The 20658-nt window shown below is 42.2% G+C and overlaps 1 protein-coding gene across 4 annotated transcripts in view; it reads left to right on the top strand.

The window, feature by feature from the left end:
- Positions 1 to 20658, top strand: part of mast2 (microtubule associated serine/threonine kinase 2) — a 182125-nt gene that overhangs the window by 117160 nt on the left and 44307 nt on the right. For 3 of the 4 annotated variants that reach the window (XM_062998005.1, XM_062998006.1, XM_062998007.1), the window contains 2 exons: positions 15160 to 15251; positions 19233 to 19308. In XM_062998005.1, the coding sequence (XP_062854075.1) occupies positions 15160 to 15251; positions 19233 to 19308 (168 nt within the window). Of the gene's footprint in view, positions 1 to 958; positions 1027 to 15159; positions 15252 to 19232; positions 19309 to 20658 lie in introns of those variants that run through there. The other variant, XM_062998008.1, reaches the window with a different exon arrangement.

Below are 20658 nucleotides of genomic sequence, written 5' to 3'. Positions count from 1 at the left end.
ATAGCGCCACATTCTGAACTATTTTATTTGTTGTTTTTATTGTTTAGGGCTAAACGCTGAATGTAGAGTAATGAGATTATCTGACCATAAATGCACTTCTTAGTTGTTCTTTATTTATTAAAGTTTAATAAAATAGTTGAATGGTTATTGATGCATTTGTAAACCCCTAGTTTATATGCATTTCCATGATGGTGCCAATCCCAGAACCGAGCGCAGGTGTCCGTCTTGCCCAAGTGTCCTCTTTTTTTTGACAATCAAAATATGGTCACCCTAGCATAAGATATGAATTTATTTGAAAAATGAGTGATATCAGATATGCCACTTGTTTGTATAAAACTGCTTTTATCCTGTGATTTGTAATCGTTTGATTCATTTACTTGGGTGTAATTTACAGTTTAATGTTTAGTGTCTTCTGTAAAACGTCTGAGTATTCTGGAAAGCGCTCTATAAAATAAATGTATTATTATTATTAATATTGTTATTAACTTGACGAAGCTGAAAAAGTAATTGCGCCCTTTCTGATTCTTTTTCATGGTATATTTGTCAAACTGAATTATTTAACACAATTTATTTTGTACAACACGGATGATCCGACATCCATTTGGCTTTTTGGCTGCCTGGTGTTATTGAGGATCATGTAGTTTATTAATTTAGCTTTCTTCTGCTCACATGTATCATGTATTGAGAAACTGAGAGAGAGAGAGAGAGAGAGAGAGAGAGAGGCTTCGACTACCATGTGTGCAGGATGAGAAGTGGATGAGGGGAGGGTGTAAAAAGAGAAAGAGGCAATGAGGAAGAAGTCGACTTCAGTTTAGAGTGCTAGCGTGTCACAGGTTGGAGCAGAAGCAACAGTATTTGACAGTCGGACTCTCACACACACGTTTAGCATGACTGACCTCTGTTTATTCGGAGCTGCGTGGCTGCCCGTGTGTTGGGACTGCATGTGAAGATCATGTCTGACTCCTTCTGGACCGTGCTGTCCAATTTCTCTCTACCTGAGAGGAACATGCTGCGCCGATCCAAGAGGTACCTCTCTCTACCTTCCTCTCTCTCTCTCTCTCTCTCTCTCATAGTTCACTCTGATCTGTATCTCTACATCCTGCTATCGAGCAGGTAACTACTCGATTACTCTGACATGAGCAGTAACGGAGGACGCTCAGTCCTCATTGGTTGTGCTTTACTTTAGCTTCTCAGCTTTTTCCTGATCTGTGATCTGAATGCATCCTGCATGAGACGGGCTGTCGTAACTCGCCCTGCGGTGTGTTTGCACGCGTCTCTTTATCTGGTTATCTGGTGGAGCAGGTCTTCGTTCCTCCTGCTGTTAGTTGCTCCTGTCGTTTCGTGCTGTAGCTCGGAGGATGCGCTCGGCGCTTGCATAGCAACAGCCGCCGACTCCTCGCCCTCCCGCTGTCGCCCTTAGCCTCCGTTCGCTCCTGTATACGAAGGCCAAAAGGGTCACTGAGTAAGGCACAGGAAATGTAAATGCTTCGTGTTTAGATTTGTTTCGTGTTTGGTTCTTATTTTGGAAGGTTTGTGCTTTGTGTAGTTTTCATTCACACTTTTTTAATGGGGCAAAATTTATATTGCGTCAAATGTATTAGTATAGCGCTTCTTACAATGGAAGGGCAGCACGGCACAGCAAGAAGGTCCTGGGTTTGATTCCCAGGTGGAATGGTCCAGGTCCTTTCGGTGTGGAATCTGCGTGTCTGTCTGTCTGTCTGTCTGTCTGTCTGTCTATCTATCTGTCTTATCTATCTCTCTATGTCTGTCTGTCTATCATTCTGTCTGTCTGTCTATCTATCAGTCTGTCTGTCTGTCTGTCTATCTATCTATCCGTCCATCCATCCATCCGTCTGTCTTGTCTGTCTTGTCTGTCTGTCTGTCTGTCTGTCTAATCTATCTAACTACCTGTCTGTCTGTCTGTCTGTCTGTCTGTCTGTCTGTCTGTCTGTCTATCTATCTATCTATCTATCTATCTATCTATCTATCTATCTATCTATCTATCTATCTAATTACATGTCTGTCTACCTGTCTGTCTATCCATCCATCCATCCATCCATCCATCCATCCATCTACCTGTCTGTCTGTCTGTCTGTCTGTTTGTTTGTTTGTTTGTCTGTCTGTCTGTCTATCTATCTATCTATCTATCCTAAAATGGTGGGGAGATCTTGAGTTATTGTGGGGGGGGGGGGGGGGGGGGGGGGGGGGGTGAGGACAGTCTGTGTATTCTGCTATTGTTATGCAGTCTGATGGCAGTTGGCACAAAAGAACGTCTGAAGCGCTCCGTCTTGCTCTTTGGTGGAATTAGTCTATGACTGAATGAACTACCCAGCTGCTATAGTTCCTCATTGAATAGTTCCTCATGCCATAGTTCCTCTGTCTGTCTTATCTATCCGTCTGTCTGTCTCTGTCTATTTATCTGTCTGTCACTTTATCTATCTATCTATCTATCTATCTATCTATCTATCTATCTATCTATCTATCTATCTATCTATCTATCTATCTCTCTCTCTCTCTCTCTCTCTCTCTCTCTCTCTCTCTCTCTCTCTCTCTCTCTCTCTCTCTCTCTCTCTCTCTCTCTCTCTCTATCTATCCATCTACACACAACACAAGTTTGGCAGATTGATAGTCTATGATATGGATCTATATGATTCACCATCAGTATGAGTCTGATGATATTTTGCTATGTTGTGGTTTATCTAGTTGGCTTTATAAACAACTAATGGTAATTGAGTTCCCATTACAACACCCTTAGGAAAGACAGAAATGCACTCTGTATGAAATCCCATTTCACTCGCTGGAAATACTTATCAAATAATGTATTAGTTTATTGGCTAAATTGCACCCAGTTGTCCAGTTTCAAGCTATTTATTTCCATAATACTGTTACACAATAAAATACATACAGCCTGTTTTATATCCTCTCCGTCCTGTCCTGTCATGAATGGAACCAGAGTGTTCCAAAACTGCATTTATAAAAAAAAAAAAGGCCCCAGTATGATGAGAAAAAAAATCCTCATTTTATTTTTTCTCATCATTTGCTTTGAGAAATAAAACTGTACGTTTAATGAGTCATGAAAACACTCAGCATGGCATCGCAGTCAGGACAGCTTGTTCCTTCTGTGCTTTAGGGGAACTGTTAGCACTTTTTCATTTCTGTTTAGTGCCTGAATGAATGAACATATGTGAAATTTAGTTTAAATCCTGATCAGGTTTCAGTATTGGGGTGCTTTTGGTGTTGGCTGGGTTAATAATGTAGGGGTGTAGATGTCATATTAGTAGGGATGTAATGATACACTCTATCCACGATGCGATACGATTCACGATACGATTTTTTCCCGATTTTTCTTTAAACAAAATGAAATTAAAGACAAATTACAATTATTAACAAAGTTTCATTTTATTATTTCTCTTTAAAAATTAAATAAAATACAGTATTTGTGCTTATCTTTTATTTATCTAAATAATGAATGTCCTTTTATTTTTGAGGTAGGTACAAACTCTGCCAAATAATGCTTATTGTGTAAAAAAACTGAAATTAAATTTTAAAACAAATCTAACATTATATAAATACATGAATAATACAAATAAATAAAAGTATCCTCACATAAATACATTTGGCTGGAAAATTCCGAACCTGGCAACCATGTAGTGACGTAAACCAGGCGAGGTGAATAGCACCAGCGCCCTCTGCTGTTTAAAGTGAATATTGATTTGAATCATCTTGTGGTGCATCGTTACATCCCTACATACAGTATTAGTATTAATATTGGCTGAGATTTGTTATGGAAATTGGGTCAAACTGCTTTAGTCATTAAATGATAATAAATTTTAACACCCCTTGCCAACAAGCCTTTTAGCATTCATTTATCCGACAGATACCTGATTGATTCTTGGATGTTGAGTGTCATCTTTCAGCTTTAACGGACAGGCGCAGCTCATGTTCAGCCTCATGACTGACAGCCAGTACAAACTGACACAAAATGCTTTAAAATTTTTAAGTCTAGGTCATGATTGAGTGTTTTTATGACATGTGAATACAATCAATCACCTAATGGCTCTATTTTATCTTACACGCTCATCCGTCTTTGTCACAGCCTCCAAGTTTTATTATTTAATTTAATCCCCTTTTGTTCAAGCACATGCTGCTCCTTCTTTCTTTTTCTTCTGGTCTGTAATACCGCTGTACTACAAAGTCTCATATCTCATCTCTCTTTATATGTAAGCTTTAAATAGACTTCGTTACTTCGTTGTCGATGCTAAGCGAGGTTTTAAATCTTCGTCGTTATAATTCTGTGAACCTGCCGCTGGTTCTATTAGGACGTTATTAGTTTCTCAAGGTGACATTTGTGCTAAAATGTCTCTTCTATGTTAGAAAGAAATAACCTCAGGGCCCAGCTGCTATGAATTACCAGCATGAGTCCTGCAGACCTGGTTGTGCTGGTATGAGTGGATCAGACACAGCAGCACTGCTGGACTGAGAAGAGTCCACCAACCAAAAATATCCAGCCAACAGCGCCCCGTGGGCAGCGTCCTGTGACCACTGATGAAGGTCTAGAAGATGACCGACTCAAACAGCAGCAATAGATGAGCGATCGTCTCTGACTTTACATCTACAAGGTGGACCAACTAGGTAGGAGTGTCTAATAGAGTGGACAGTGAGTGGACACGGTATTTAAAACCTCCAGCAGCGCCGCTGTGTCTGATCCACTCGTACCAGCACAACACACACTAACACACCACCACCATGTCAGTGTCACTGCAGTGCTGAGAATGATCCACCACCTAAATAATACCTGCTCTGTGGTGGTCCTGTGGTGGTCCTGACCATTGAAGAACAGGGTGAAAGCAGGTTAAAAAGTATGTAGAATAACAGATGGACTACAGTCAGTAATTGTAGAACTACAAAGTGCTTTTATGGTAAGTGGAGCTGATAAAATGGACAGTGAGTGTAGAAACAAGGAGGTGGTTTTAATGTTATGGCTGATCAGTGTATAAGCATGGCTTAAAACAACTCGATAAATAAATAAACTGTTTTTAAGGTAGCCTGAGTGCATGAGTTTAAAGTAGGAATGACCAGTCGTGATTAGTTCATGGTTAATTGTTATATAACAAACCTTGTGTAACCCATAATAATATTAAACAAGGTACTAAGGTTAATGTTTAAATTTAGGACTTTTTGTTTTTTAAATTTTTGAATGTAGCTTTTAAACAAAGGATTTGGCCGTACAAAATCTCAGCAGCAAGACTCCATGAGAAATTTGTACAGTGTCCATCTTAATTACGTGGTCTGAACACAGTGTTCTCATCTAAGCCCTCTGTATCTCACCAGCTCTTTATTTCTGCCCACCCCGCTGCCCCTCTGAACACATGTGACTGTCTGCATTATTTATGAACTTTAGAAAAAGATGGTGTGTGTTCCTGTGAATCCACCACCTGCTACACACGGCATCATCAGTGAGCTCTGACCTTATAGGCACTCAAACGCAGACCCTCCCACACGCTCACCCATTTTATTCCTCACGCTGAGCTCTGAAACAGAGACCTTTTCATGTCCAATTTTTACCCAATTGCATTATGCTTCGTCTCAACTGGTGCTGACCCCCCGCCCCTGATTGAGGAGAGCGAACTGACTGCATTTTTTCACCCGCACCAGCCGAGTTCATATGCGAATCAGCCCTGTGCACGGAGAGCCACACCCTGATCGGCATTATTCCTCGACTCGGTGCAGACGCCATCGACCAGCCAGCAGAGGTCGTAATTGCATCGTCCCTCTCGTACTTCCTAACCCTGAATGAACAACAGCCAAACCTTGTTCGTATAGCCGCCCAACCCAACCGGACGGCAGGGCTGAGATTCGATACGATGTATTCTAAATCCCGGCTCTGGTGTGCTAGCGTATTTTACCGCTGTTCCACCTGAACGGCTATTCCAGACTTTCTTATTAGGATTATTGTAAGTCCAGAACCTGAGCCTGGCTGAAAACAAACTGCTCAGGGCGGTAATCCACCTTAAACGGGGCGACAATCGATCACTACACATGAGACGGTCAATAAATCACTCACTCACCTAGTGTAAAGCCCTACCTAATACACGGCTGTGAAAATCATGTAACTGACCGTGTTTAGGGATTTAACGCTTTTCATTTGCGTTGCGTATGAAATATGATGCTCAATATAAGCAATATAATAAATAATAATATATAATAATAAGCAATATAGTGCAGTCCTAGCAATCATACGACAATTAAGTTAGTGATACTTTTCTGTGGTGTAGTGTGTGACGATGTTTGATGTATGTGGTTACGTTTTGGTGACTAAATGGTCAAAGTAATCAATGCTTTTCTATGCACGTGATCATCTCAGTGCTGCGCCTCAAAAGTGTTTGTCTATATACAGTTTATTTATTTCTTTATAAATTCAGCAAGTTCTAAAGATGCTCGGTTACGTTATTGGTTAGTCAAAATGTCCATCTAAAAACACGACTCGGGTGACTGACTTTGGAAAACTCCCAAACAATTCTGTGGACGTTAAGGGTCAAAACACAGACATAATTCGATTTATGAGTGTTATTAAATGACTGCCGTGAAATGTGGCTCTTTTCTTGCCCTAACCTAGTGGCTTGTTCTTGCAACACAAGCACAGAGACTAAAACTGAAACTCCTCACAGATAGTGACGGGAGGTGTGGATCAAACCAAGCTCCATGCTGCCCTGGAGTCGACTCGGTTGCCTGGAAATAGAGAATGACCTCTTTGTTGTTTCCTGTGTCTGTGTGGGTTTCCTCCCACGTTGGAAAGTCGTGTAAGTGAGGTGAATTGGAGATAGGAAATGGGTCATGTGTAACCTGTAACTACGTCTCGTGTCATGAGTGGAACCGGAGAGTAAAACATGATGTTAAGGTAAACAAACAAACCATTAGTTGTGCAACCAGGAAAAATAAGCCTGTTGTTTTGCTTTTGATGAGTCAAACAGTATGTTTAGAAATGGGATGTAAAATGTGGTGGACCCCCGAGTATTGCTGATCTTTCACGATATCTCCACAGTGTTTTAATCTTTTATTAGTCTCATATCGTATAGCAGGGGTGTCAAACTCATTTTCACCTAGGGCAACATCAGCATTATGGTGGCCCTCAAAGGGCCGATTGTAACGTATTCTGCTGTGATCGCAGTCTGTTGTTTTTCTTGGAGGCTGAATTCTGCATTTATATTGTTCTACTTTACCACAGACACGGCCTCATAACACAAGAGACGCACCGCTTTCTCCTCCTGAAGCACAAACTTGTTTTCACTTTCATTAAATTTCCTCCTTATGCTTAATTTTCTTAATTATCTTCGTGTACATTTTAGGATCATGTGTAAATATGTGTAACATCATCTACTGGCGGGATGTGTCACTTTGCAGGTCACAAAATCAGCCTGCATTTTGAAAGATGCAGTTTGTTTAGGATTTTACAGTGTATTTTTAACACAATCATTCTGCCCTCACTAATAGTTTATCCCCCTTGCTCAGCTAGACAGACAGACAGACAGACAGACAGACAGCTCTCTTCAGAATACAGTCGGTTTATTTGCTCGCCAGCTGTGTGATACACTGTGTGCACCAGAATGAAGTAAAAATACAAACAATAAAAACAATAAAGAACTTAATACAGTAAAAGCACACAGCTGTAGTCAAGTGTTACATCTGGTACAATATGAGCTTTAACCAAACGTAAAATAGCGTTAACGAGTTAGCATTGTGTGTAAAAATACTAATTGCTATAGTAACGGTAACAATTGTATTTAATTACGGTAAATTTGTAACTACAACGCTGTGATATACTCACTAAACATTTACTAACAACTGAGAATATAAACGCCACTACTTACAGACGATGCTTTGGTATTATATTGCAAGATAATGATCTGTATTTATTTATTATTGTTTACGTTACTGACTACGCTACTTCGCGTTCTCTTTGCAGTAAAAGTCACATGGCTACTCAGCGAGGTCAAAGTTAGTTGCCATGACTACGATGTCGCCAGTTGTACTTAAAGGCGCAGGTGTCCTATTAAATTATAAGCGCGTCTCTGTAACGACTCGAACCATCACAACAATCGTACAGTCGTTTAAGCTCTCGTGAGTTTGACACCCCTGTCGTATAGTAACACAATGGGTTGATTTTCTCTCAAAAAATGACAAATATGGTGGACGAATGCGGAGCAACCAACGGAGTTCTATTCAAATGTAAATAAATTCGAATTAATGTTTAATCTGTATAAAGGTGCACGAGTGTCGTTTATTTGTAAATTCAGGCTCGTCAGGGACAGTTTTCCGTTTTCGGTACACGGAGGGGAGACGTTAGCTGGCGTGCTAGCGGGTTGTCCCGCCTCAGCCCATTGTTTTGACTAACTGTGCTAGCTTATCGTCGCAGTCGCTAAATAATGCGTGTAAATAATCTGCCTTATGAGTTCGATGTCTTCTTAGAATCCTCTCTACTGAGGCAGCTGATCAGGGAGGCGATAGGCAGCAAGGCAGCTCACTAGGTTATCAGACAGACCCCTTGTCTATAGTTTTATCATTCTGTTGTAGCATATTTTGTTTAGCAGTTGTATGTAAGAGGAACCAGTGAGCGTTTGGTGATTCGGTCGTGTTGATACTCGGTGCCTTCAAAATGAAACCAGATGAAGCATTTAGAAGGCCAGTCAGCGGGAGCTTCTGCCTAATTGCAACGTTCAGTGTTAAAAAGCTAATTTTATCTGCTAGCAGCAATTAATGCTGCTCAGCTCATTGACACTGGGTGCACATGAGCCCTGGGCCACAAATGATCCAGTTTGCTTCAAATGTTAATCACGTTCTCATAACGAGAATCATAAATGAGAATTGTTCTTTTTTTAATGTTTTTATCCTTGTGTGTCCTTGTCCATCACGTCCTTGATGTAGCCGACTCCATGTGTATAGTGAAGGATCCGGAAGCTCAGAGGTTAAGGTGCTGGACTGGTAATCAGCAGGTTGCCAGTTCAAGCCCCACCACTGCCACGTTATCACAGTTGGGCCCCTGAGCAAGGACCTTAAGCATCAACTGATTGCAGTTAATGTTAAATTGTGTGATTTAATCTGTACATAACAGTATTAGGGTGATACGGCGGCTCAGTGGGTAGCACTGTCGCCTCACAGCTGGAAGGTCCCGGGTTCGATTCCAAGGTAGAGCAGTTCGGGTCCTTTCTGTGTGGAGTTTGCATGTTCTCCCCGTGTCTGTGTGGAGTTTTTTTCCCCCTCACACAGTTTAAAGACATGCAGTCAGGTTAATTTGAGATACAAAATGACCCTTAGGTGTGAGTGTATGTGCAAATGTGTGTGTGTTCCCTGTGATGGACTGGCAACCTGTGTGGGTAAAACAGACAATGAATAAATGAAGCATGTTCTCCCCGTGTCTGTGTGGGTTTCCTCCTGAAGTTCCGGTTTCCTCCCACAGTCCAAAGACATACAAGTGAGGTCAGTTGGAGATACAAAATTGGTCGTGACGGTGTTTCACAGTAAAACGTGACATTAAAATATTAATAAATAAATGCTTTTTTAATTAAATGGCATTTGTAATCCTACATACATACATTTGTATGTAGGTGCTACATGCTGATGGATAGCACACACGTCTCTCTCTAGGTCAGAGAGAAATTATAATAATACAAGCCGTAGCCTAGTGGTTAGGGTACTGGACTAGTAATCAAAAGGTCGCTGGTTCAAGCCTCACCACTGGCAGGTTGCTGCTGTTGGACCCTTTTTTTTTTTAAGCACTTTCTCCCCTTTTTCTCCCCCTTTAGCGCGTCCAATTGCCCAATTTGCATCACGCCTCCTCTCTGCCTCTGCCGATCCCTGCCCTGACCGAGGAGATCGAAGCTAACCGACATGTGAGCAGCAAGCCGTATGCATCTTGCCACCCACAAATTGACGAGTGTTGCGCCACCTAGCGTTGCGTGCGGAGAGACACACCCTAAGAGCACTCCTTCCTCATCTCCGTGTAGGCGCCTCTAAACAGCCAGCAGAGGTCGTAACCGCACCATTCTGACAGAGAGAGACCCACTTCCGACCTTAGTCCCGCCCATCTGAACCACAGGCCAATCGTTGTCCATGTGGCCGCTCAGCCTCGGCGGGTAAGGCAGAGCTGGATTCGATACGACGTACTCGAGATCCAGCTCCGGTTGCAGCGTGTGTTTTTACCGCTGTGCCATTGCTGTTGGACCCTTGAGCAAGGCCCTTAACCCTCAATTGCTCAGATCGTATACTAAGTCGCTTTGGATAAAGGCGTCTGCTAAATGCTGAAAATGTAAATATAAATAAACTCATACAGAAGCGCCCCCTTGTGGAGGCTTGTATAGAGAGAGTAGGATGCATCGTGTCGTCTGGGTCGCTTGAAAACAGGTTAGAAAACCCTGATCTAGGTGACAGTTGTGAACATTTCGAGATAAAGTGACTTCACAGAGCCACAGGGTGAGATTCGATTACAGCTCACGTCTGTACATGTCGATACCTCCTCTCGCTCGGTGTAATCCAGCACCGCTCGGTGACACAGATACGCCTCTGCTCGGATGTTCAGTCAGACGTTAACTCTACCTGCCACGCTGGGAATAAAGAAAGCAAAAAGCAGTTCTACATATCAGACAGACTCCAGTTCTGGTTTAGTTCTGATACTCGTCACCCACAGACTCGTGTTCATCCACTCACTTTATTCTCCTGAATGGTGAATTATCTCGGTTCTTTCATTCCTCCTGTGTTCAGGATCAGAAGAACCTGCTGGAGTTCTGAGCTCCACTTTAACACCCCGCACCGCTTTTAAAAACTCTGTATCGCTCTACGCCTACATCACACTCCTCATCCTCATGTCTGTGTTTTTATTAGGCTGGTGTAGCGTGCACTGCTTCTTTTCATCATTCTTGCAGAGCACCTTATTGTTTACACATATTTTATACACTTTTTATGCGACTGATACTAAACACTCATTTCTGCCCTCCTGAACATCACAGTATGTCTGTTATATGCTCATAATTATGTGATCATCCCTACTAATTATTTACTATTTGCCATAATCATTGGTAACCAGTATATAATCCCATAACATTAAAACCACCTCCTTGTTTCTACACTGACTGTCCATTTTATCAGCTCCACTTACTTATCATATAGAAGCACTTCGTAGTTCTACAATTACTGACTGTAGTCCATCTGTTTCTCTACATGCTTTGTTACCCTCTTTCACCCTGTTCTTCAATGGACAGGACCCACCACAGAGCAGGTATTATTTAGGTGGTGGATCATTCTCAGCACTGCAGTGACACTGACATGGTGGTGGTGTGTTAGTGTGTGTTGTGCTGGTGTGAGTGGATCAGACACAGCAGCGCTGCTGGAGTTTTTAAACATCGTGTCCACTCACTGTCCACTCTATTAGACGCTCCTACCTAGTCGGTCCACCTTGTAGATGTAAAGTCAGAGACGATCGCTCATCTATTGCTGCTGTTTGAGTCGGTCATCTTCTAGACCTTCATCAGTGGTCACAGGATGCCACCCACGGGGTGCTGTTGTCTGGATATTTTTGGTTGGTGGACTATTGTCAGTCCAGCAGGACTGTGTCTGATCCACTCATACCAGCACAACACACACTAACACACCACCACCATGTCAGTGTCACTGCAGTGCTGAGAATCATCCACCACCTAAATAATACCTGCTCTGTGGTGGTCCTGTGGGGGTCCTGACCATTGAAGAACAGCATGAAAGGGGGTAACAAAGCATGCAGAGTAACAGATGGACTACAGTCAGTAATTGTAGAACTACAAAGTGCTTCTATATGGTAAGTGGAGCTGATAAAATGGACAGTGAGTGTAGAAACAAGGAGGTGGTTTTAATGTTATGGCTGATCGGTGTATATTATCACTTGGTTGCAAATTTAATTCTGAATACAAAAGTGAATTTTCAAATTGATCGACATTTACCAAGAGTGAAGTGAGTGTAAGATTTCCAGGACCTTAAACATTTTTAGAGAGTGTGTTAGGAGTTCAAAAGCTTCAAACTCTGTTTTGCTAATTAGGCTGAACTGAAATGAGTTAAATATTGTATAACAATCCCACAGGTTCATGAACTGTTGATTCAAGCGTCTCACAGCTCGCCTAACCTTTAACAAACTGTTCAAACATGTCAAATTAAAATGAAGTCACGAAAAAATAACATTAAATGAACAAAAAGACCCGACATGAAAACAGAAAGTTTAAACCAGCGTTTCTTGGCAGTCTGATGCACGGAAAACTGCTCTGATGTGGATTACTGTAATTAAGCCATAACTTCACACCCATCACCTCACAGCTGCTCACACTATTACTATGCAAATGAGTTCTAGCGTTTCACCGCTATTTATTTTGGGTTTTTTACCCTCTTATTTCCGATGTGATGTTTAATTAGTGCAGCCCTGCTGTGTAATTCAGTCGCTTTTTAAGATAGTTAATGCAAACCTGTGTGTGTGTGTGTGTGTGTGTGTGTGTGTGTGTGTGTGTGTGTGTGTGTGTGTGTGTGTGTGTGTGAGAGAGAGTAATAGTGGTGCATGTGTGTGTGTGTGTAAGACCATAAATGTGCAGAATGTATACTTGTTTATGTTTACATGTATGAAGATAATCTATAACTGTATTCAGCAGTTTCCTCTTGTTAGATTATACTGGGGTTTTACTGTGTTGGATGGATGTTGTGTTTATGTGGCAGGTTGTTTGTCTGACGAGAGCTGCTGTAACAAAGACATTTACTGCAAGAGATCAATAAAGTGTCTGTCTGTTCGTCTGTCTATCCATCTATCTTTCTGTCTGTCCGTCTGTCTATCCATCTATCTTTCTGTCTGTCCGTCTGTCTATCTATCTATCTATCTATCTATCTATCTATCTATCTATCTATCTATCTATCTATCTATGTGTCTGTCTGTCTATCTATCTATCTGTCTGTCTGTCTGTCTGTCTGTCTGTCTGTCTGTCTATCTATCTATCTATCTATCTATCTATCTATCTATGTGTCTGTCTGTCTGTCTCTATCTATCTATCTGTCTGTCTGTCTGTCTGTCTGTCTGTCTGTCTGTCTGTCTGTCTGTCTATCTATCTATCTATCTATCTATCTATCTATCTATCTATCTATCTATCTATGTGTCTGTCTGTCTGTCTCTATCTATCTGTCTGTCTGTCTGTCTGTCTGTCTGTCTATCTATCTATCTATCTATCTATCTATCTATCTATCTATCTATCTATCTATCTATCTATCTATCTATCTATCCATCTGCCTGTTTTGTTTGTCTGTCTGTTTATCTATCTCTCTCTCTATCTGTATCCATCTATCTGTCTGTCTCTGTCTGTTTGTCTATCTATCTGACTGTCTGTCCATCTATAACACTATTTTTAAACGTAATTTTGGGTCAGAGATAAAACGTGTACATACTTTGGGAATTTTTGTTTGCCTTTGTGTGTTTTGTTAAGGTTTTTAAAATGTAATTGTGTTTTTTTAATTAGTAAGTAATTTATCATTTTTATTCGTTTTTATTAAATCATTGCATTTGCAATGGAGTGACTTCAACTTTCGCTTTTACATCAAGCACGTTATAGTAACGTCAGCAGTCGCCTTGTCTCCACGTGTATGTTGTGTGTGTGTGTTGAAGCCATCATGCTGAACTAGGCACCGTTCTGCTCTTCGTGCTGCTGTAAGAAACTGTCGTACATTTAGAATAGCAGCAGCGTGCGGTTAGCAGAGCGTAAGGTGTTATTAGAGCAGCCGAGGGAGGTCTGGCACTTCAGTTCAGCTCCGGTTTGTGTTTTATCAGTCAGCAAAGTCTTTTCACATCAAATTGCCTGTTAGTGGCTTACATGAGACGGCTTAAATCAAATCCCTTATTGCAGTCAGGTTTGCTCACTGGTGCAGTGCGCCATAGTCTGTACATTGTTAGTTCATGCTTCCCGTCTCCTTGACTTAAGTGAATATTAAACTGCTCCTGATGTTTTATGCGACACCAAAAACTTCAGCTGTTATAAATAAATGATAGTAAATTAATAAAATTGGTGACATAGAGCAAGTTTTCCCCTTTGTCAGGCTCACAGCAGCAGCAGGTCACCAGAAAACACAGAGCTCATGGCAGGAACACCCAATCCATCTCAGGGCTTTGGTCATCCCACTGCCTCAGACGTAGCCAATTATGTCTGTGTAGACACCAGGCCGGTCGACAGCACCACCAGATTGCAAGCTGGGCTAGCATTATAGACCACTTCGCCACCCTAGTGCCAGCAGAATTCATTTAACGTTATGTGTTCTTCAATGGTCAGGACCCTCCCAGGACCACCACAGAGCAGGTATTATTTAGGTGGTGGATCATTCTCAGCACTGCAGTGACACTGACATGGTGGTGGTGTGTTAGTGTGTGTTGTGCTGGTATGAGTGGATCAGACACAGCAGCGGTGCTGGAGTTTTTAAACACCGTGTCCACTCACTGTCCACTATTAGACACTGCTACCTAGTCGGTCCACCTTGTAGATGTAAAGTCAGAGACGATCACTCATCTATTGCTGCTGTTTGAGTCGGTCATCTTCTAGACCTTCATCAGTGGTCACAGGACGCTGCCCACGGGGCGCTGTTGGCTGGTTATTTTTTGGTTGGTGGACTATTATCAGTCCAGCAGTGACAGTGAGGAGATTAAAAACTTCAGCAGCGCTGCTGTGTCTGATCCACTCATACCAGCACAACACACACTAACACAACACCACCATGTCCGTGTCACTGCAGTGCTGAAAGGTGGTTTTGATCAGTGTAAAGATAGATAAAAGATAGAACATTTATTGTCATTATCTTTCTTTGTCTTTATTGTGATTGTAAACTTACTGCAACACTCTCCAAGAAGATAAAAAGGAAAGAACAGCAGTATACGATATAATAATTATTTACATAAGAACATAAGAAGTATATTAAAGAGTTTTTGTTTGAATCCCAACCCAGCTCTGGAAACAGCAGCATGACCCTAACACGCATGTTACAAATGTTCCGAAATCACATGAATGTAAAAATCGATGGATTTGGCTTCCTGTGTGAGCTCAGTCCAGTCCGGCGTTTAGATTCATACAGAACTTTCTGTTGCATTTAATGACGTGATTGTTTGTTTGTTTTTCCCCACAGTTGCCGCACAAGCAACAGGAAGAGCCTGATAGTGACATCCAACACGTCTCCCACCCTTCCCAGACCTCACTCACCACTACACGGACACACCGGTAAGAAATGCTCAGAGAATAGCATTATAGCACTTATACAGATTTATAGATTTACTCTGATATATGATTCTGATTTGTAAAGAACTCTTACTGATCCATTACATGATTACGCTTGAGATGATTTATGCAGATGGAACTTGTTCTGATTTAGAAAGGCAGCATTACATGTAACACTCTTCCAAAACAGACAGTCTAGTTTCATGGCATCTGTATTTTGTTCACAAAAAATTTAAAATAAACATTTAAATTACTGATACAACATTCAGCCCTATAAAAAAAAAACAAGGTGAAAACACTTCACATGGATGACCCTGCCAAAATTCATTCATCACAGGTCATTCTTTGTCACTTAAAGAGCCATAAGGTCGTACACACAAGGTGCAGAATTGGCCACGCCAGAATAACCCACCAAGCTTTATTTAAAGGAGAAAAACCCACTAACCTGTGAAATCTACCAAACACCTTTTACATTAAAGCTCAGCCTGATAGAATGTCCCAAATACACCAAGGAAAGACAAGAAATACACACGCCGGAAACCATAAAATAAATTCATACACAAGAACAGTAAGGATCTTCAAAAAGTTTCCTCACTTTTATATTTTGGTTATAAGCGGTGAGGGTGTAGTAGGAGGAGGAGGAGGAGGAGGAGGGAGTAATCGGTCGTGTCTGAGAGACGCTTATAGTCCTGATTTAGCTCCATCTGATGTACACTGATCAGCCATTACGTTAAAACCACCTTTCAGCACTGCAGTGACACTGACATGGTGAGAATAGTCCACCAACCAAATATATCCAGCCGACAGCGCCCCGTGGGCAGCGTCCTGTGACCGCTGATGAAGGTCTAGAAGATGACCGACTCAAACAGCAGCAATAGATGAGCGATCGTCTCTGACTTTACATCTACAAGGTGGACCGACTAGGTAGGAGTGTCTAATAGAGTGGACAGTGAGTGGACATGGTGTTTAAAAACTCCAGCAGCGCTGCTGTGTCTGATCCACTCGTACCAGCACAACACACACTAACACACCACCACCATGTCAGTGTCACTGCAGTGCTGAGAATCATCCAGCACCTAAATAATACCTGCTCTGTGGTGGTCCTGCAGGCTAAAAACAGCATGCAGAGAATCAGATGGACTACAGTCAGTAATTGTAGAACTACAAAGTGCTTCTATATGGTAAGTGGAGCTGATAACATGGACGGTGAGTGTAGAAACAAGGAGGTGGTTTTAATGTCTCTCTTTACTGAAAGAGACTGATTATCTCACCAGTGTTGGGAAACGGCCTCAATCTAACAGTAAAATGATCCGCCATGACCATTCATATGTCCGAGCTCTTCCTTAGTCTTATTACATTAACCGGTTCCTCCTTTGTTCTCTTAAACAGAGAGATATGATTACACCGGTCCCACATGTAAGAGCCGACATGTTCTCTCATCGATCCTCTCTATGTTCTCTACTTAAGTTAAAGGATTATTGAATATCAGTATCCGGTATGAGCTCCTTCTCATGTGCACACACACCAATAATGTGCTTGAGCACCCAGTGGTGCTCAATAGGGTAGTTATATATAACCAAGGCACCTAATTTACTGTGTGAAAATCGTGCCATGGACGATAAAATGAGCCGTTTCCTGTGTAAAGTGTCGTGTTGGGGAGCGGGGAACAAAAAATACTATTTTTTCAGTGTTATAGGAAGTTTTTATTGACTTTATTGACCAAATTTGCAGTTAAATCAACATGCAGGTCACTTAAATTAAAAAATCCATTTCAAAGTTGATGTCCTGGGAATGGAAGTGGCACGGATTCGGCGGAATGGCCCACTACTACGCGTCGAATTGTGTGTAACTGGTGTGTTATTGGAAATGTGGGACTGGGTCCAGCGCTCAGGCTTCAGGTGTGTATCATGCAAAGCTGGGAAATTACCATAATAACCATTTGCCTCCAGTAATAACCCACATTTTATATTCATACTAAATCTGTCATTCATAATTTGTCACACACAGTTGATATTCGTTCATTCCTTTTCCGTAGCCGATACAGTGATGCACATACCCCCCCCCCCCCCCCCCCATCCAATGAATTACTTCACCCCCTTTACAGCAGCACCTCTGTGACCAGGTTTCATCTCATTTGAACATTTTTCTGATGAAGGATCCACATTCCAGCTGTGCCCAGCTGTTCCCTTTCCACTCCTGACAAAATTATGCGCTCATTAATATTTAAACTTTGACAAGAGCTGGTTTGCAAATACCTAATTAAAGCACGGCAGTGTGACCTCGGTCGGGTGTTGGAATGCTTACTGGTTGGGTTGGCTGGGTTAATTATAGCTAAATCTGTCCTTTTGCGCACTCTTGGGTCTGGTGTGTGTTCCTTTGTTAGAAACTTTAAGCCATTAACGGTGCATCGAATCTCAGATATTTTTGTACTTAGTTATACCTAGTTCACACGACACGATCTTTGCCCTGATTTTCGCTTGCTGACTGGTCGGCTCTAGATTTGCCGGCTCGGGAGCAACTCGGCGTTCGCTCGGTAATCGAAACTTGGATCTCAGTCGCTATGTGTGAACTGCTCAACAACTCGATCTGAATCCGAGTTGCCCGACTGGCAATGAGTGCGGTGTCGAACAGCCAATGAGAACGCGAGATACGGTGTGAGGGGAAACGCAGGGGAGGAGTGTAAACAGGTGGGACAGGGGCGTAATATAGTTTATATCAGAATACATCAGCGCACACGCAAGATTTACAGTATTTCTGACCTTATCGTTCTCTACAAAACACCCACGCTGCATTGCAAAAAATATTTATTAACCTCCAACTCACTATAGATCAATCCATGCTGTTCCTATTTTTTCTTCTTGATTTTACGCTGCACATCAGCGCACAAGCTTTGATCGCTCGCTACTTGTTGACGTGCATGTTTGGACGTGGTATCATTAAACCCCTCATCACTACTCGTGTTTGTTCTCGTGACTAAACGTAGTTTGGGAGACCAGAGAAGCTCGCCTGTGATTCCAGTCGGTGATAGACGGTGTAGTGTGTGACCCCCTATCACCGATCAGTCGTGTAGTGTGAAATACACACCGACCTGAAAGACTCCCGATTACAAGAGATCCAGTCGTATAGTGTGAACTGTACAGCGACCTGATGACCTGGAAAGTCGTGTAGTCGACTGCAAATTGAGCGCAAATGATGGGAAAACCTGCCACACAACGCCACTTCCATGTGAAGCTCCATCAATAGAGGGATCAGTTGTCGTTTCCATTAGTTTTAACCCGTGGTGTATTTTTAAATGGCAGAGCACTCGGAGAAACGCTTAAAACTGGTGGCCCTGTGATCAAAGTTTTTTTTTTTATCTTAATACTTCGGCTGCCGGTGCGTCATTTTCTTTTTCTTTTGGGAAACTTTGTCATTTTTAAAGGTTCCTGAAGAAAAAAAAGGCCTGATGAACGGCTCGTGTTTGTGGTAAACCATCAACGGAATGAGGAGCTACTATTGAAATGTGTCTACGTAAAACAGTGAATGAAAAAAATCTGCCTGAATTTACTTTATTTATTAAGAGCTTATCGATCCTGAAGGTGCCGGCTTCTTCATTCAGAGCAGCGGTGGGCAAACTACGGCCCGCAGGCCACATTCGGCTCGTTACGCTGTTCAATTTGGCCCGTTGAGTATTTACAAATTTGTCCTAAAGACCGCAATTATTTCACCTGTTTCACTTGATTCCACTACATGGCGCACACCAAACACTACCGACCTTTGCTAAAGTCGGGTTTATCGTTTCTGCACACAGATATTCATTCTCTGACTGATCATTTATATTAGTTCATCCCCCCATCTGCTACTGGCCTGGCCCGTCTGTCAAATTTCAAAACCCAGTGTGGCCCTTGAGCCAAAAAGTTTGCCCACCCCTGATTTAGAGTGTAATGCTATTCAAAGAGAAAGCCTTAATTGCTCAGAGCTCGTGTATTTTTGTGCCCGTTGCAGGAAGCAGCCCCCTGGACAGCCCGCGCAATTTTTCACCCAATGCCGCTGCCCACTTCTCCTTTGTGCCCACTCGCAGGTGAGTAGTCATGCTGCATGGTCATGCTAATGGTTCCATTTACTGCACACAAGTTCGAATATGGTTTCACACTTCCAAGGAAATTGGATCGAGACTTATCCTATAATCACACTACAGACCATTTCCTCCAAAACTAGATATGTAAAATTATCTCTCAACAGAATTAATTTAGATATTTAATATTACATAATGCTGTCAGAAACGGCTTGGAGATGCTGCTAGTTAAAGGGGCGGCGCGGTGGCTTAGTGGGTAGCACTGTCGCCTCACAGCAAGAAGGTCCTGTTCTCCCCATGTCTGTGTGGGTTTCCTCCGGGAGCTCCGGTTTCCTCCCACAATCCAAAGACGTGCAAGTGAGGTGAATTGGAGACACTAAATCGTCCATGACTGTGTTTGACGTTAAACTTGTGAACTGATGAATCTTGTGTAGTAATGAGTAACTACCGTTCCTGTCATGAGTGTAACCAAAGTGTAAAACATGACGTTAAAATCCTAATAAACAAACAGTTACAGACTTTCTTTAACATATACATTCTCTATGCACAAGTAGCTCTAATTAAGCAGTTTGTTTTCATCTAACTGATTTATATCACTACGCTCTGCTTATGTTACTTGATATTTTTATCCAGTAAGGCAAAAAAGCCTTGTTAATAAAAGATGCAGTGAAGTGGTTAATATTTTAACAGGTTGCTAAACGCTTGATAGGTCAGCCTGACTGTCAACTATTCACTATTACAGTTGTTCATCAGTCAAAAGAATTAAGGCAAATGTGCCTCCCAAATTCTGACTTGTTACTGGCCCAAAATTCTTGATGATATATTCTTGATGCATGCTCAATAATCCAGGTAAGGGAGGAGAAGGACAACCGCTGTCCAAGCGCAAACCAGTGGTGATTCCGTATGTGGCAGGAGTAGCAGAACAATTGAGACGGATATTCTCCAAACACCGCGTATCAGTTGCTTTCAAAACCCAAAACACACTACACCAGAAATTCACCCTAAGGACCGGGTTCCTCGACACAAACAGAGTAACGTAGTGTATGCTGTTAGGTGCCGGGAGGATTGCCGGGAACTGTACATCGGGGAAACTAAACAGCCACTGGCGAAACAGACGGCCCAACGTAGAAGATCGACCCCTTCTGGCCAGGACTCCGCCGTTTACACTCGCCTGCAAGCCAGCGGGTAATCATTTAATGATGAAGATTGTGCAGATCCTTGACGAGGAGGAACACTGGTTTGGACCAGGAGTCAAAGAGGCCATCTATGTGAAGAGGGAACGACCATCCCTGAACCGAGGGGGGGGGGAGAACATCTCTCACCATCTTTCAACGCCGTAATAGGAGCTATACCCCA

The sequence above is a fragment of the Trichomycterus rosablanca genome, chromosome 6 (genome assembly GCF_030014385.1).
Source record: "Trichomycterus rosablanca isolate fTriRos1 chromosome 6, fTriRos1.hap1, whole genome shotgun sequence".
Classification (NCBI taxonomy): domain Eukaryota; kingdom Metazoa; phylum Chordata; class Actinopteri; order Siluriformes; family Trichomycteridae; genus Trichomycterus; species Trichomycterus rosablanca.
The sequence above is the reverse complement of the archived record's forward strand: the minus strand, read 5'-3'. Positions and strand labels throughout refer to the sequence as shown.